Source organism: Camarhynchus parvulus, chromosome 19, assembly GCF_901933205.1.
Source record: "Camarhynchus parvulus chromosome 19, STF_HiC, whole genome shotgun sequence".
Lineage (NCBI taxonomy): Eukaryota > Metazoa > Chordata > Aves > Passeriformes > Thraupidae > Camarhynchus > Camarhynchus parvulus.
Window position 1 is genome coordinate 5275636 of NC_044589.1, and position 17400 is coordinate 5293035.

The 17400-nt window shown below is 41.5% G+C and overlaps 1 protein-coding gene across 1 annotated transcript in view; it reads left to right on the forward strand.

Moving 5' to 3' along the window:
• The window catches only part of TAF15 (TATA-box binding protein associated factor 15), a 20585-nt gene extending 7932 nt beyond the window's left edge, over window positions 1-12653 (forward strand). Inside the window, exons 7-16 of the mRNA XM_030962575.1 lie at window positions 767-881; window positions 7234-7268; window positions 7854-7886; window positions 8412-8521; window positions 9056-9185; window positions 10460-10549; window positions 11571-11655; window positions 11740-11825; window positions 11921-12023; window positions 12289-12653. Of these exons, the coding sequence (XP_030818435.1) occupies window positions 767-881; window positions 7234-7268; window positions 7854-7886; window positions 8412-8521; window positions 9056-9185; window positions 10460-10549; window positions 11571-11655; window positions 11740-11825; window positions 11921-12023; window positions 12289-12328 (827 nt within the window). The 3' untranslated portion in view covers window positions 12329-12653. The remainder of the gene's footprint in view (window positions 1-766; window positions 882-7233; window positions 7269-7853; window positions 7887-8411; window positions 8522-9055; window positions 9186-10459; window positions 10550-11570; window positions 11656-11739; window positions 11826-11920; window positions 12024-12288) is intronic.
• Window positions 12654-17400: the final 4747 nt, after the last annotated feature.

The window sequence follows — 17400 nt, forward strand, 5'->3', positions numbered from 1 at the left end:
TGGTTTTCCTTCTGTAAGCAGTTGATTTGATGGATACTTAAATTCTTTTCCATGTTGATATTCTTGGAGGATATTTTATTTGTTAAGACTTTCAAAACATTAAACATTTCAAAACATAGGGAGATTAAAATCTCTTGAGGCCCCAAAATGGTTGCATTTAGATGTGTTAGAACAGCATTGCAGAGACTCTGTCCCTGAGTTCTGCAAATTCTAGATGGATTTTTTTTTCCCCAAGCTATTTTGAACCCTCTTCCTGCACAAGGGTGACATGTCTTGATCAGTCATGAAGAGCTTCTGCACTTCACATTCCAGCTTTATGCTGTGTAGGTGAATTGTGAGATAGAAGGAGAAGTTTAAGATGAAGCCTTTTTTTTTGCATTAACTTCACACCAGCAGCACAACCCACTCTATTTATCCTTGTTCTGTCTTCAGTGATGTCTTTTGCAAACTGGGAGGACTGTATGGAAATCAAATGGAAAGTGTATTTTAGACAATATGTGTTTAATGTTTGGAAAGTGAAGTGTAATTACAGAGTGGTTTTTACATTTTGATTTACTCAGTGACCCTGGAAGCCAAAGGAGATAATGGAGCAAAGTTTAGTTAGTTTGGTTTTTTTTTCCGTTTTTGGCACAGAGAATGTCAGAGAGATTTAGGAGTTGATACATTTCAGATGTAAATGAAGAGGAGGTGGGAATTGCAGGGTGTGAATTTTCTCTGGGCTGCAGTTTGCACTACAATTGACTCTGTTTGGTTTGACTCCTCCCAGATGATCGCCGTGAAAAGAGCAGGTATGGAGAAGATAATAGAGGATATGGCGGGTCACAGGGAGGAGGTAGAGGGGGATATGACATGGATGGAAGAGGTCATATGTCTGGATATAGGTAAGTGATCTCATTCCAGTGCCTGCAGCTCCTTACCCTTGTTTCCCATTATTTAGTTATTCCTATTATTTGGTTTTCATTTTTGGTTATTATATTTCTATTGCTAAGGTGGTTCAGGTTTAGATTTCCAGAACTGGAAGGTTTCTAAAATTAAACCTTTCTGCACTGCACAGAAATGGGTTTTCCCTAGGGGAGCAGCTTTTAGATTCACATAGATTGAGAGCAGGCATTTGATTGTTTTGACACACAGCTGCATTTTATTTGCATGAGTTGCAATACAAAAACTGCCCCAGCCCATCACTTGTTTTCAGTGATGAGAAAACCAACAGCCAGTGATTGAGAAAAATGTATGAAATTCATATCTAAGATAGCTCACATTTTACCAGGGAAGTCTTTTGGCCTTGAATAATTTAGTAGTAACATAATTTGTTCTTTGTTGTTTTTTTCAGTTTTAAATTTCTATTAAGATACACATCTTTTATTATTGATTTATTTGTCAGTCTGAACACCTTTATTTTGGGTAGATCTGAAATACTAACAATGCTGTCAGCCCTTTCCCCATTGCCTTAGGCCCTGCACTGTCAAGAAAATTTATGCACATATTTAATTCTGTGCTTGCAGATGATCTCATGCCGAGGTCTGCAATTGGGACCTTGGCTTTAAAGCCTACTGAATTAAACATATGACATATTATTTATTAATAACTCACACAACTGGCTCCCCTTTGTGTCCCTCTGGGTGGTTGGAGGTGCACAGGGCTCACTGATGCAGGGCAAGAATGTTGAAGCTTCCAGAGAGCTTTGAGGTGTTGCTTGTCAGCACCACTTACCCTTCAAAAGGCTGCACAGCTCTGGGTTATTCCTAAACTCCAGATGAAAAACTCCATAATTATACAGTGTTTTCTGTTGGAACTGATCTGATTTAAATAAAATAATCCTCTACTTGGTTACTTGTAAAGGTATTTATTTTTAAATCATATTTAAAATCTGTCTGCTTCTGAGATGCTCCTAAATTGCACTTAATGGATTGTTTATAATGATGTAGGAGGATCTTACCTCTTCTAATTAGGTGTGGTAGCACAATTAGAAAATCATGTTAGTGTTATTTTATGTTTGCTGAGGTTTTATATTATATAAACTTAATGCATATTTTCTTAATGCATATATTCTTATTATAACCACAAAATTATATACCATAAATAAACATAAATATATATAACAAAGAATTCTATAATATATAGTACCTCACATAAAACAAAAATAACAAGCCAAATAATTTCTAAGTTAATTTTAATTTTCAGTTAAAACTGAACATTTTTCTTAAATTAAGATTTTCTTTGTGGATGAGGACTTTCCATATTCCTGTGATAAAAACGATTTAAAAAAAATTCATAGCTTAGCTGTTTCCAATAATAACAATGAATGTGAGCTTCAAAAAACACACTGCTGATAGAGTTTGTCACTTTGAAACAAACTTGGGTCTTTGCAAGATAAAGTCAAATGTATTAATGTCTGTGAAAATAAAGCCTCTTGCCATATTTTTCCAAAATGTGAGGAAACTTTTGCTCACACATCCATGTAGATCATGGAGCCAAAAGAAGGGAAAGAGGGGAAGTGAATGAAGAAGTGGAGGAAAATTCAGGGAAGTGGGAAGGCATTTATTAGGAATTCTGTCTGCTTCTGTTAAGTGATTTTGGCTTTAATGGTATTTTTGTGGAAATTTTCTGGAACTGCAGTGTCATATATCTTTATTCAGTCTTTTTGCATAATTGTGACAGAGGATTCTCCTTCTGACATATGTATTTTACCAGACATGCTTATTAGAGAAGTCTAAAAGGTTAAATTAAATAAAAAACTCTATAATGAAGGGGAAAATAACTTGTAATAAGGTAAGAAATCATGTTTAGTCCTGTGAAAATGTGGGGTTTGAGGGTAGGGGTTCTTCGGGAGGGTTATATTCTTGGGTTTCTCTTATTTATATGTTTATTTCTCAGGGGAAAGTACATATAGGAGTATCAGGTTGATCTTCAGTAGCCACCATTTTCAGTTGTCCTGGTCCCCTTTTAATGCTAAACCATGACAATTCCATAGCCATCCAGTGATAATCTAAAAATCTTGTCTGCACAGATACTTTAATGATGCTGTAATCACAGAATTCCAAAATGCTTTTGGGTTAGAAGGGATCTCAAAAATCAACTTTTCCCTCCCTCTGCCATGGGCAGGGACACCTTCCACTATCCCAGGGTGCTCAGAGCTCCATCCAACCTGGCCTTGAACAGGGGATGGAATAATAACAGGCTTTCACTTTTACAGTGCTTAGAAAATAACATGTAAAAATTGCTCCTTGACTTCACAAACAAATCAGTATGAAATGTGAGACCACAATGAATGGATCTCTTGTTCCTAGCTAGTAATAATTCTTCCTTGACTGACATTTAGACACAAGGAGAAGCTTTAGAGGTGTAGTTTTATTCTGACAGCCAGTTCATGTCCTGGACTGAATGCTTTCAGCACTCATTTTTTATAGTGCCTGTGTAAAGTCACCCAGCACTGAGAATAAAATATCTTTGGAGAAATTCCTGTTCACATTTTTTAGCTGATATTAGTCCAGTGAAGAACACATGTTTTGTCACGTGTCAAAAATTCACATTTTTGTTTTAATAACTTAGGGTTTCTGAATTATCCTAGAGATTTTTTTTAATGGTCTCGAATTGCATCTTTTGGGATTTTAGTAGAATTTCCCCACCCTATTGTTTTGAAGCTTGAAAAATTGATGATCTCCCAAATTTTTATTCTGGCTAAGAAGTAAAATATTTCTCTTTTCTTCATAGTTATAAGATGTCATCTTTTGGTTAGAAAGCAGGAACAGCAGTTCTTGAGAATGCAGAGCTTTACTTTAAGAAATTCACCCAATTTTTAGAGTCCTCATCTGAAAACCAAGGAATTAATGGTTACTGTGGCTGGGGGACCAAATTGTTTTGGTTAAGGCTGTAAGTGGGAAACACAGGAGCAAACAGAGCAGATGAGAGGAGCTTTGCTTTTGGCTCTGCTCGCACAGCCTGTGCTGGGGGAACCACAGAGATGCAGTTCAGAAAGGATTTGCCATTGTGTTAGGATTTGTCATAGAAATCCTGACTTTGCTCAGCAGAGATTATTTTTTCTCTCTTGTGCAAATTTATGGTGATCTATTATAAACACAAGCTACCTATGCTTTATTTATCAGCTATTAGGAGTGGGAATTAGTGTGATATAAAGAAACTGCAGCATAGTGCAGAGGAGTTTTACAAGTGTGATTTGTGTTCAGAATTGATATTTTGACTTGTAACAGATATGCTTGAGCTTAGCCTTATGGAGACTTTGGAAAAATGTGAACAGAGGCAATAAATATAAGCAAGGGAAAAAAACCCATCTGTCAGTGACTGTTGGTGCACTAAATATTCCTTTCTTGTTTGTAAAATACACTCTTAGGTGTTAGGGACACACTTGGTGAGACAGATACATGTTGCAGGCTGAATTTGGTCCCTGATTTCTTAGTGCTGCTTCTGCCAGTATCTTGATATTTATAACACTGCATTTCTTGTAGGTTGAACTCCCCATATTACCAGTACTTTATTTAAAGAGATGTTCCCAGCTGGATTAAGCAATATCCAGATGAAGTCCAGTTACAGTCTAGTAGAGGATGAGAAATCTGTGATTGAATATGGGAGAAATGAACCACTGAGGACTTGAGGCAGCAAGTTCACTCAGCAAGTGGTGCCCTGTCATGTTCTGGCTGCCTGCAGCTCAGCCTCTTATTTATTATCTTAGTTGGTGGCAGTGCTGAATTTTAACTGCCTGTTCATGTTTCTAACACAGAATATTAAGGCTCCAAATTCCATCTGGTCACCCATCTCTGAGGTCTGTGTGCAGGCCTGGTAAAGCAGCGGGCTGTGAAATGCTGCAGTTGTATTTTTCACAGGTTTTATGCCAATAATGTGGGACAAATTCAGTTGCTGAGGTGGAATTTTGGGTCTCAATGAGGAGCAAATCTGATACTGTGGCATCAGCTGCTTGCAATTTCTGTGTTTGACTTGCTGCAAGATATCTGCCTGATCCCAGGGAGTCTTGGCTAGCTTTGCCCAACAATTGCAGGAAGGTAACAAACTGCAGATTCATGAATCACATATCAAATGCCACATAAAAATGTAGCAGAGCATTAATCCACTGTCAAAGGTGTCTATCAGTAGATTGTTCCACGTTTTTCTTGGGTTGGTCATGTGTGACTAGGCAGACAACATGCTGAGGCATACTTGGGCAAAAATGTATTTCTGTAGACATTAATTAAAAAACTAATTAAAATTATTGATTGCACTTATTAGTGCAGAACTGCTGTATCACAGAATTAAAGCATTGGACTGTGACTTCCTTTACATTTTGTGTATTCAGCTCCTGCTTTTCAGGATTATGGTGCACACATTTTCACCCCAGCATCCTACAAAAACCTCACTTCCAGCAAAATCCTGGATGTGTTGACACAAACTTACTTTGTGTAACTTTTTAGATTGTTAGGGTTTTCTAACTGCCATACACTTCCACATCAGAAAATATATTTGTTCTGGATATTGCTGTCCTGATGAGCTGGGACCATAATCTGGGATTGGAAAATTTTCATAACATTTAGATGGTTGATATTATTTACTGTTGTTGTTTCTGAGTTAAAATCCCAGAAAAACAGGCATCCTACTAAAAATTGTTGTGTCATAATGAAGTTTTTTTTTTTAGCTGAAGTGAATTGGAGGTGGCAGAAAGGTATTTACAGTAAATTTTATCATCACTGTTGTGTTTTTAATCATCAGTCCTTGAAAACAGACAGCCTTGAGTAAAGACCAGCACTGATGCTGCATGCAAAATCTTTAATGAGCAGAGTGAATTAATGAATAAATGACAATGCAATTTAGCATTCAGGTTTCTTCTGTGGAACAGCAATAAAATTTGCAGCAGAAATTTATTTTAAGAAAAGTCCCAGTAAAAGTAATACTGTCTGTTGTGCCAAACTGTCCCAGATGTCAGTCACCCTCCAAAGAGTGTTTCTTAATCCAGATTTGATAATAACCTGTTGAAACCTTATTTGGTCCTCACTTTAGGCAGATTTTCTCTCATAAATGTTAAGTATCAGCAGCTTCCATTTATGACTTTCCATTTGCTGTAACAGATGGACAGAGTGCCAGAGAAATGACTCCCTAATTTTACTCCATTGCCTTTTGGTGGGTGCTTGTGTGCCCTGTTTGGGCTGATGTGTGAGCAGACAGATGGAATTAACACCTGCAGTGATTTCTGGTCACAAAGTGCTTTGGTGAGGCGGCACAATAGCTCCAGAGGCTGGAGATATTTCTCTGCAGCAGAGTTTGGGATGAGGTGATCCCGCCTGATTTTGAGGTGGCAGCTGTGTCCCTCAGGACAAGGAGGACAAGCAGGCAGTTGTACATGGCAGTATGAGAGATTCTTTCTGACATTTGGTTATTGACTTTCTAAAAAACCCAGTGGTTTTTTTCTGACAGCTCTGAGTATTGATTATCTTGTGTTCATAACATGGATGCAATTAAAAATGCTGCTGTGAAAAATCCTTCCAGTACAAACCTATCTAGTGAAAAAAGAGTGAGGGTTTATTTTCATGCACATAATTGGAGGCATAACCACCTGTTTTAAATCCCCTTTTAACCTCTGAAAATTGATGTGTGTATTCTCTTAACTTGGTCTACATTTTGTGCCACAGGTTTCAGAATGAATGAAATAAAACTTCACGGCCTCTGCTTTTGAAGCTCACATACACACACACCTTCTCTGTAATGCCAAGTGCTGTAGTACAGTAGGTCCCCACAGACCCTTGCTCAGAGAATGGCTCATTCTGCTAATTTATCCCCTCTATTATGAATGCATAACAATAGAGATTAATTTTAGCTCTTTTGACTTCTAGGAAAGTACTAAAGTATTAATTATTCCAAAGTAGCAATTACATCTACAATTAAAGCCCACATTAATCTTCATGAAAATACCATTTTTGTTTTAAACCCCAGTTTTGAATAGCTGTTATTTTGGCTGATGGGATGGGAGAAAGTATTGAACCAACCACATATGTATGGGTTAGTTTAAAATACTCCTTAGGGCTTGTCTTCTCCAGTGCAGCACCCTGAGAGATTTTCTTTTTTTGTAATTTAATCTTTGAACATGAATGGGTAGTGAGGAGAACATAGACATGGTGCTTTAGCTGCCAGACAGTAATTCTCAACTTGTCATCAGTTAACTGTAGATTGAGCCTTGGGCTCAGCACGTAGAGACTTAAGGAAGAAATCATTTCTTCAATTTTTCCTCTGCAGTGGTGGTGACCGTGGTGGCTTCAAAAATTACGGTGGTAAGTGCCGAGTATCCAAAAATGTTTCAGTGGAAATTCTTTATAAATCTAAAAGCCACCAATATCTTGTTACTATCTAGTAGAAGCATTATAGAGTTTTGGTGAGGCTGGTGTGTTCACGAGTTTTAATAGCCAAACTTGTAGCAATAAACTGGATTTCTGCTTTGTCAAATTGCATGAGAGAATTTGTGGAGACAGTGACGTTCACCGGATTTTTTTTTCTTTTCTTTTTTTAATTTTTGTTACAAATGCTTCTTAGAAAGGTACTAGAGGTAGAAAAAAAAAAGTGGGAAACTGCTTGGTGATGTGACAACCAGCATTTGCAAGCAAACACCAGCACAGCATCAGTGTGGCAAGTGCCACATGCTGCAAGTTAAAGAACACGTTAACGTCCTACAGACGCCTTCTGTTGAATGTTTAAATCTAAATATTCTCTAAATCTCTGGTGAATGTCTTAGATCTTAGATGCATTGCATACATTCTTTGTATATTTTCTTGTTGCTAAAAAAGTCACTTGAATGTGTTGTGCTAAAAATAGTCTTTTTTCTTTCTTTTTTTTTTTTTTTTGTCAAACCCGTATCGTAGGTCAAAGGGATTATGGACCGAGATCAGATGCTGGTAAGGAAACAAGCAGTGAGTGGGAGTGGATTGTAGCTCTTAGGTCACTGCTTTTAAAATGTTTGTCTAGAAAGATGGATGTGGCTGCAGTTCCCATGGCTCAAGAGAAACCTAGCTAAAACATGCCTTCCCTGAAATAAATATATTTCATTAAACTGCATGTGAATTTTTGGATGTTCATGCAGCAAGGAAGAATTTCCTGTTGAAATCTGAATGTGCTTGAGCCAAGCAGCTGCTTCCACTGTCATCACACTTCTGCTAAGCTTGTTTTATTTAAAACACACACTGCTCTGGTGGGTTGGGATGCCCAGCTGCATGAATGTTGGGTGTAAGGCAGGTCAGCTGTCCAGTGTACTCAGTTGATGGTGTTAACCTCAAAATTAAGCTCCCTGCTCCTCTTTTATTTCACACAAAATGTCTGTGGGATTTAAGGGTCTGCTACTGGGCAGCACAGAGTTGAGCTCAAAGTATTGCTGCAGTTGTTCCCACAAAAACACATGGTAAATGTAGCTTAATTTTCCACAGATTCAGAGTCTGACAACTCTGATAACAACACCATCTTCGTGCAAGGACTTGGAGAGGATGTTTCAACAGATCAAGTGGCAGACTATTTCAAACAGATTGGTATCATAAAGGTAGGTGAAATGAGAAATCATGGGTCAGAAGGAGGGGAACTGGTGGAGCTGTTGTACTGGGAATGTACTGGTATTGTTCAAGGCAGAGTTCTCTCTGACTCTCCAGCAGTTGTAGATAATATTTTATCTGGGTTCCCAGCTGACAGCTCATTTGTAAGCTGGCAGCACTAGCACCTTTCTCCTGGTGACATTTAGATTGCATTGTGTCTCTTCTTTAGTCTTTATAGCCCTGACACTCTATCCATTGTGCCACCCTCGTACTGCAGCATGTGTGCCTCTGTTCTGTGGCTGCTGCTTCTGGTTCTGCTGTTCTAAATTAGGATTTTGTGCACTTGACCCCATTTTTTTTGTTAAAACTGGGCCCATCATTACTTCATGGAGAGCAGCCAGTCAATATCCTTCAGTTAAATCCCTGTTTCTGCAGGCCAGGTCCAGGAGAATATTCTCTCTAAAGATACTTAGTGTTACAGTTTATGCTCTGAACTGATTTCACCAGTGTTTCTGCTATGCCAAGTGTGCAACCTTTCTTTTCAGACCAACAAAAAGACTGGCAAACCCATGATAAATCTGTACACAGACAAGGATACTGGCAAACCAAAGGGAGAAGCCACGGTATCTTTTGATGACCCTCCTTCTGCTAAAGCAGCAATTGACTGGTTTGATGGTGGGTGAGACTTACCTGTTCCTTTGGCCATTTTTGAATCTGACAGGCAGTGGAAGAAGCAAATAAATTACATTTTGGAGGCCTAGTGATGCTATTTATGTAGCTTTTGGCCTGGGGTTTTTGGTTTTGTTTTTAGGGGTTTTGGTTAGGGTTATAGTTGGTTTGGGTTTTTTTTTCCTTAAACAAAGACCTATATTTCATGGTTTCTTGTGTGTCTTGGATTTCTCTCATTTCATTAAACAGCACATAGTGATTTAGACCAAAAATGTGCAGTGAAACTGAGGGTTTGCTGCTGTACCTCAGTCACCCATGCACAAGGTACAAGAGATGGTGTTTTTGTCACTTCTTGTTTAAACCAACAGGGATGTAATCTGTGCTAGCAGCTGGAGGGATCCTCTACAGGGTTGCATTGATATTTTTAGTGTTGTGGGAGCATTCTTAGAGTTTGGGAATGGTTCTGGCAATCTTGTGCTGAGTGCTCTGTATATATACAGTGAAAAACAAAGTTTTAAAATGATGGATTTATCCCAGAATTATATTGATGTAAAACTCCTCAGACTGCAGGAAATACAGTGACACTCTTGCAGTAATAAACTCAAGGGAGTGAGGGAAAAGTGCCTTTTCCTGTCACCTCGTGTGTTCACAGAATTTTAGTGACACTGGGTAGAAACAAAAGGTCATGCTGTGCATCTGGTGGGAGATGATACTGCTTTAAAAATTGGCATGGCATGCTTGTCTGATGTTTGTATTTGCTAATAAAATGCAAATTGACTTTCGTTTAAGAGGGTAAGGCAAATATGATTATATTAGGCACATGTGCAGTGCTGTTTGTCTGTGATAAACATTGGATCTATGAAGAATCCAGCCACTGAAAATCATGAACTTTATTTAAATACGCTTGGGAGTTGAGTTTTGGGCTGGCTATTGAGTGGTACAAAAGCCTTGTTGCCTTGGTGGAATTGCAGACAGTTCAAACATCCAAACTAGTTCCCCATGAGCATGGCCAAAAATCTTCTAGACATTCTTAGTTCTTAAGTTGCAACTTATAGATCTCGTTTAAACTAAAATATCTATGGGTTTGAGGAGAGTTTAGCAAGTAGATCAGGGTTTCCATCTCACCTTTGGACCAGTGCTTTCAAAAGCAAGAGATTTACTGCAGCTTCCCTGTGTCTCAAGAGTTTTGTGTTCAGTCTGGGTGTGCAAATCACTTCTGCTCTGCTGGGTTTGCTGCTGTGTTGTTGGGAGCTGTATTGATCCTTTCTCTCCTCCCACAGGAAAAGAATTCAATGGCAATGTTATCAAAGTTTCTTTTGCAACCAGAAGACCTGAATTCATGAGAGGAGGTGGAGGTGGCGGGCGTCGAGGTGGGACTAAAGTCTGTAGAGTCCTTGGTTTTGCACAGTTAAATGCTTTTTCACTGTGATTGATTTATTAAAAAGAAGTTGACTTTGAAGCAGTCATTCATCAAATATATGAGCCTTTGGGATTCTGCCAGGAAAGGGAGTAATAAGGATTGAACCCAGTTAAGTAAACTGAAATCTGTAATCTCTTCTGCACAGCACAGAATTTATGCTTTCCTTTAGAACTGGAAAGTCTCCAGATCTTGTCTGCCTTGCTTTTAAAGAGAAAGTGTAACAGGGATGTTGAGCTTTACCATCCCCACATATATAGGGGGGAATTCCCAGTGAGTATTGCTTGCTACAGCAAAGCTCTGAGATTCTCTCTTTCCAGCTGGGATAAAGCAGGGTACATAATTCAGCTGCTGCTGATTTGGAGCAGCAGTTAGATTTCTGCTTCCTTTAATCAAGGCTGTATCAATCTCCCTGATTCTCTGCATATACAGTTTTGTCAGTAATCCACTGGGTATTTATTACCATTTTCCAGGAATCATGCTTTGGGCACTGACTGTCAACAAATTATAGTTCTGAAGTCAGGCAGTTCTGTAGCTGGTGGAAAAGGATTCTTCAACAACTTCACTTGGTATAAAAATTCTTAATTTTGTGATGCAGAAAGCAAGAACGTTGTCCCTCTGCCTGTGTCAGAGGCATCCTGGGATTAATCCAGACTTTTTTTATTGTTAAATTTTTGTTCTGTGCCCAAGTCTGGCCATAAGTGACTGATCTTATACCTTGTTAAATCTTTCAGAAATTTTATTAATGCATGTCGTGGGTTTGTATTTACCCAGTGGCAGTTCAAGCAGATCAGGTTTCCCTTTACTGCTGAAAAAGAATTTATAATAAATAGTGGGAATATATTTGCATTAAACACTCCTTCCACTTGAAAAGTCTGTCTGTCACTGAGGGTCTGAAGGCAGTGACAATCTTTGATACCTGTTTGTCATTTGCAGTTCATAGAACTTTATTCTGATCATAATTTTGTCTGCAGGTTCACGAGGTGGCTATGGAAGAGGTGGGGGCTTCCAGGGTAGAAGTGGGGAACCCAAAAATGGTGATTGGGTTTGTCCTAACCCGTAAGTGTCATTTGAATTGGGATGGGATATTCCATGTGTGCTTCACCTTCACAGCTCAGTGTGGACAATCCTTGTCTGTTCCAGGTCCTGTGGCAACATGAACTTTGCTCGCAGGAATTCCTGCAACCAGTGTGGGGAGCCCAGACCAGAAGATTCACGTCCATCAGGAGGTGTGCAAAACCAGCTCCGCCTCTTAAACATTTCAAGTGTTCATATCACCTGCATCTTTCTGAAAAAGCTGATGTATTTCCATGTTTTTCCCCAGATTTCCGTGGCAGAGGTGGCTACGGAGGAGAGCGGGGCTATCGAGGGCGCGGCGGCCGAGGCGGCGACAGGGGAGGAGGCTATGGGGGCAAAATGGGAGGGAGGTAAGAGCAGCCTTTGCCTTTGCCTGGCTCTGGGATTGATGGAGACTGTGGGAAAAGTGTTGTTTATGTGTGCAAGTACAACTGCCATGAAAATATTCACTACAGACAGGAGCTTCCAGAGAGAACCACTCAGTCTGTTGAGTTTTGTGAATGTTTTTGGATGAGGCTCTCTATAAACACGGACGTCAGAAATGTTTGACTGAAGGGACTGTTTGTTATTTGCTTCATTTATTACTTGCTTAGAATCTTTTCTTTCCCTTTCCAGAAATGATTTCAGAAATGATCAACGCAACAGACCATACTGAAGACCACTGTGAATGTTTTGTTTGTCTTCTTGATGCGTTTGATAGTGAAATTGCCTGCAGCTTCACCCATGGCCTCTTTCGATAGTGGAATTGAGTGAAACTAGATTTTTATTTTGGTGGGAGGGACTGGGGTGGTTTGGGAGGATTTTTTTTTAAGCAAGACATTGAAATTTAATCCTAATTTCCACATTCTCCTCTTTTCTTCCCCCCCCCCCCCATACCTTTTCAACAGGCCCTAAGAAGGAAAAGATAAACTGTAAAATATTGCCAAAATATGAAGTGTTTTGTAATACAACAATAAATGCTGATTGTTTTATTTGTGAAATCCTACTGTTTCACAATTCCTTGAGTTGCATGCATTTCCTTACATATTCCCAGTGTTCCTGTGGTATGGTTTAAGCAGTAAATAGGCACTTGTTTGGAATAGCACTGCAGCTCTGACCTGAGCTCTGTGTGTTCACAGAATCTGCAGGCAGGTCAGTGATGAGCCTCCTTGCTATCCATATCCTCTGTCCTGGATTTGCAGACTTGTCCTTTGCTCCTTTCCTTTTTCCCTCCTGTGGTGCCTGCAAACCTGCTTTGGTTGCCCTGCACCCTGAGGGGAGCAAGCAGAAACAGTGTGTGTTCTGCTGCTGCCAGGGGGCAGAACAGCTCAAAATCCAAGGTGGGATGGCTTAAGAAAAAGTGATTTGCTACATCCTGCTGTACTTGCTGCTTTTGGAATGTGGGTGATGGAAACAAGTGTTGTGTGCAGCTGCTTCATCCTGGAGGTCAGATGCAGGTGAGGTTCAGTAGGTGCATTGTGAGCGCTTGGGATTGAGCTTTGCAGCCAAAGGAGAGGAGAGAAGGGAGGTGAATTATCCCTCCTGCTCAGGGAGGTCACTGCAGAGCTGAGCAGTCTGAGAAGGTGGCACTGCCCCAGCCAGGTCATGGCAGTGCTGCCTCTGCACCACAGGCCTTTGAGAGAGAACCTCTGGCTGTCCAGTATGCCAGTGGGCAGCACTATAAATACAGGTCCTTGGGGGCTGTGGTTACAGCTGGGCGTAGAGCTGGGCCATATCCACTGAGAAATGAGCAGAAATGGCTTTTGTTAAGGTTTATGAGGCACTCCCCAGCTTGGTGTGCATTGATGGTCATGGTAACAAAGTCCAAACCAGCATTACCCAGGATTGTAAATGTGGTGAGTACTGGGCCTTCTTCAGGTTTCTCCTGGAAAGCATCTGCTGTGTTAGAAAAGACATTTTTCACAGATTATAGACAGCTTGTCTCAAAACAGTAGAATTTGAGGTTTATATGTACTAGTGACAGTATAAAATCCAGTGTATGGCATGTGAGGGTTCAGAAAGTTGATGAATTCAGTATCTGTTGTTTTGCTGGCCTAGAAAAGTTGGATGCCGATGGTTTGAAGCTGGAGTTACTGTTTGGAGGGAAGAGGCTAGAGGGTGCTCTTGCCCACTGGTCTGCTGGCAGATGCAGGAGTGGTGCCAGCTGGATGGGATGGAAGGACAGCAGGGATCAGCCACTGAGAGCAGCCTCAGTGTCCCTGCTGAGGTTTGTTGCCAGCAGAGCTGACACCTTGCCCTGCACAAACAGCTCCTGAGGGTGCAGCTGCAGCCCTCAGAGGTGAGCACAGAACTGGGAATGGCTGAGCTGAGCTCAGCTGAGCAGAACCCAGGGCTGGTTCAGCATCACCCTCTGCTCCCTGCAGTTCCCTGGTGGGGCTCTGGCTTTTTCCCTCCTGGAGAAAGGCTTGGTTCTAACAGCTGGTGCTTCCAGCATTGGCAGCAGCAGTTGTAGCTGCCTTTAATGCCAGCTCAGCTTCCAACCTAGCTTTTCCCCCAGGCTAAGAGCACTTTCCTCTTCAGTCACTGCCCAGGATTACCAAGTAGATGAGTCTTCAAATGAGCCACAAAACTGGAGCTGTCACCACCTTCTCAGCTTCTCCAGCCTGGCCATGATGCTGAGCACTTCTTTTATGTTCTATTCTGCACTGGAGCAAAACCACCTGAGTTCTTGCATGGTTTTAAGCACCTTCAGCAGCTGCTTGATCTTTCAGAAAACTATCAGGACAGATTGTACTGGCCTGATGTGTTGTTTTACTTGCCTTTGGTGCAGTGAGAGTTAAATTAGCTCAGAGAGGCCTGAGAAGATATGCTGTGAAAAATACAAAACCAGCTGATGGTTTAACTGTCATTGCCCTCCAACTGCTTCTGCCAAGTCCTTTGGTCCTGCAGGTTTTCTCCACAGCTGCCTAAAGTTTGCCAGGACAAGCTTTAATTGAGGTTAAAAGGAAAGTAAAAAACTTCTAAAGTATAGTATATTAAGGATTGAATTAATTGTGGTTCTTCTCAGTGCTGTGTGAGGATTTGGTAGGACTTCCCATATTAAAATTCCAGACTCAGGAGGGGATAGGACAGTAGATCCGTCCTGTCAGGTGGTGAAAAACCAGGAGAATCTATCTCAGCAGAAAGGAGCAGTTTGGGTTGTTCTCAGCATAGCTGGGAGCAGCTCTGCTCTGCTCTGTATCTCTATTTGTGCTCCATGTTCCAATAACACATTTTCTTAGTGGCAAGAGTTTCATTTTGGAAATCAGTCCTGTGTGGAATGCTGGTGGTTTATTTATAAAAACAGGTCCAGCACTTGCCAAGCTCAACAAGGACATCAAGAGGGAATGCCAGTGCAGGAGTGGCACGTGATCCTTAGAGAGCTGAAATGCCACTCCTATATAAAATAATAGCTAAACATTTTCAGAGACAGACAAATAGTTTCCATGCTGGGCCTCTGCAGCCAAACCCACCTCACCCTGAGAAGAAATGCAACTTTAAGTTGCTCAAATACCACAATCCTAAAGAGAGATATGGGGGCAGTGACTGAAGCCAATCTCTCAAGTCTCCAGGGGGCTGAGGCCAGGATCCAGCCAGTGCTGCTTTGCCTAATCTAGAACTGATAATTCCCATTTCCAGGGTAACAGAGCCTGTGTGCTGATGTCCCAGTAGATGATGTTGCTAAGGCTGCTGTAGCAGTTGCTTGTAAAGCTGTTGTAATAAAATACAGCTGCCACAACGCACTCAAAACTGCTTTAAACTCCACTTTTCATACCAAGGTGATGATGTTTGCTGGAACTCAGGTGCCACCCTGATTCTGGAAGGAGATGCATGGTTTTGGCTGTTAGCCAAGCAAGTAACAGTGAGATTCAAAGTGCTCCAGCAAATTGGTGTGTTCGTGGGAGGCCTCATCAGCTGGATGCAGCTTCTTGACCTCATCAACTTCCAGGAACTCCACACACAAAAGGTAAAGCCAAGGGAAGTCTGTGCAGACTTTGCATTTTCTCTTTAATGTCCTTGTGGTAAGTGTCTGTTCTTGGCTCTGTTTGAGACAGGATACTGGGCAAAACAGAATTTCTAACACATTTTAAGGACACAGGAAAGTCCTTTGACCTGTGAGAACTTACTGTGCACGAATGAAGTACCCAGAAAACAGTGTCTGAGCAGGGAAGCTTCACTCTTGTGACAGCCCAAGGAACGTTAAGCTGCTCATGCCTTGGTAAAGAATTTGACTCCTGCAGGCTGGGGTTGGGAGGGAAAGCAATGACTGTGCCTGTCTGACCTAGCAGGATCCAAAGTCCTGGCTCTGGCCCCTTTCCAGCAGCAGGATGAGGATTTTGGGCATTGCCTGGCACAGCACACGCTGAGCCATCCTGCTGCTGTACAGCAGCAAACATCTGAAGAATGGCTGTTCTCAGGAGGATGAAAGGGAACAACTTGAACCTGTTCTCAGTGCAGAGCTGTAGGAGTTTTGGATGGTAGGTTCTCGTGCATCACATCCATCTTGGGTAGGAGCTGCCACAAAGGAGTAATGGAGTTGCTATTTGCTTATCTGTTATGATAAACACTCAGAGCTGCTCTGAGAAAGCTCACGTCACAAGAGCTGTTTCATAATCTTGGTTTATGAGCTCTTGGATCTCACCTCAGACAGGGATCCAGCTCTTCTCTCTGCAATGCTCAGCTGCTCTTGGTGTGCCCCTGTGGGCAAACCAGGCTCCTCCATTACAGACCCCACGCCTGTGGTAATGGCATTTAGTTCTCTGTGATGTTCACAGGTCAGTATTCAAATGGTATTAAATTAGGAACACTCTGGATCTCTGAGCTGGGAGGTGTCTTTAGGAAAGGGTTTGGGAATTGAACTCAGTGAGGGCACTGAGATCTTTTGAGTTAAACTCAGTAGAGGAGGGATTTTCTCTAGAAACCCAAGAAATCAGGAATGATTAGGCAACCAGACCTTGTAGGGATCTATTTATCATGCTCTTAGTGAATGTTTTACTAAAAGACTTCATTGCTTCTCTGCCACAAGCTTAACTTGTCAGCTTTCAGTTTTGGGGTAGAAAAACAAGGATTAAAACTCTTTTTTTTTGCCCCATTTCTGATCTTTCACCTAGCCCTGTAAAAGCCGGAAATCTGCTCACCTTTCCATGAGACAATATTTCTGTTCCTGATACCACTCTGATTACAGCAGCTGCATAAACATCTTTATACTCCCAGCCAAAAGTCTGCACACAACTATGATTTGTCACCCCCAAGGCTGGGCTGAATTCTCCTCCATCTGAATGCCAAACCCCTGAGGACCGAGGCAGCAGCCCCGGGAAATGCCCGGTCGGAAAGCTGGCGGCTCCGGGGGCTGCAGGTGCCCTCCCAGACGCTTCCCCACATTACAATGAGCAGAGGAGGGAGTTTCCTGCTCCTGCTGGAGCCCAGCCAGTCACTTTCTCATCATCCATATTCTTAAGTGGAAGAGCAGATGGATCAGTTGCTTCCTAGATACGACGCAAACACGGATGCGTTTGCAGACAGAGCTGCTCTTGTTTTGAAAGGAAGCGTGAGGCTGACCTGAGTGAGGAGCGGCCATCCCTTGGCTCTCCCTCCTGCCAGGGCTGAGTATTCCCCTCACACCATCCCTCAGGCTGTGCCAACTGCCCACTGCGCTCTCCAGCAGCTCCACAGTCAGTTCTTACTGACCCAGCCACAAAACCTTCATTTCTCCCATATCTTTTATCTTGTAGCTTAGTGACTCCCCTA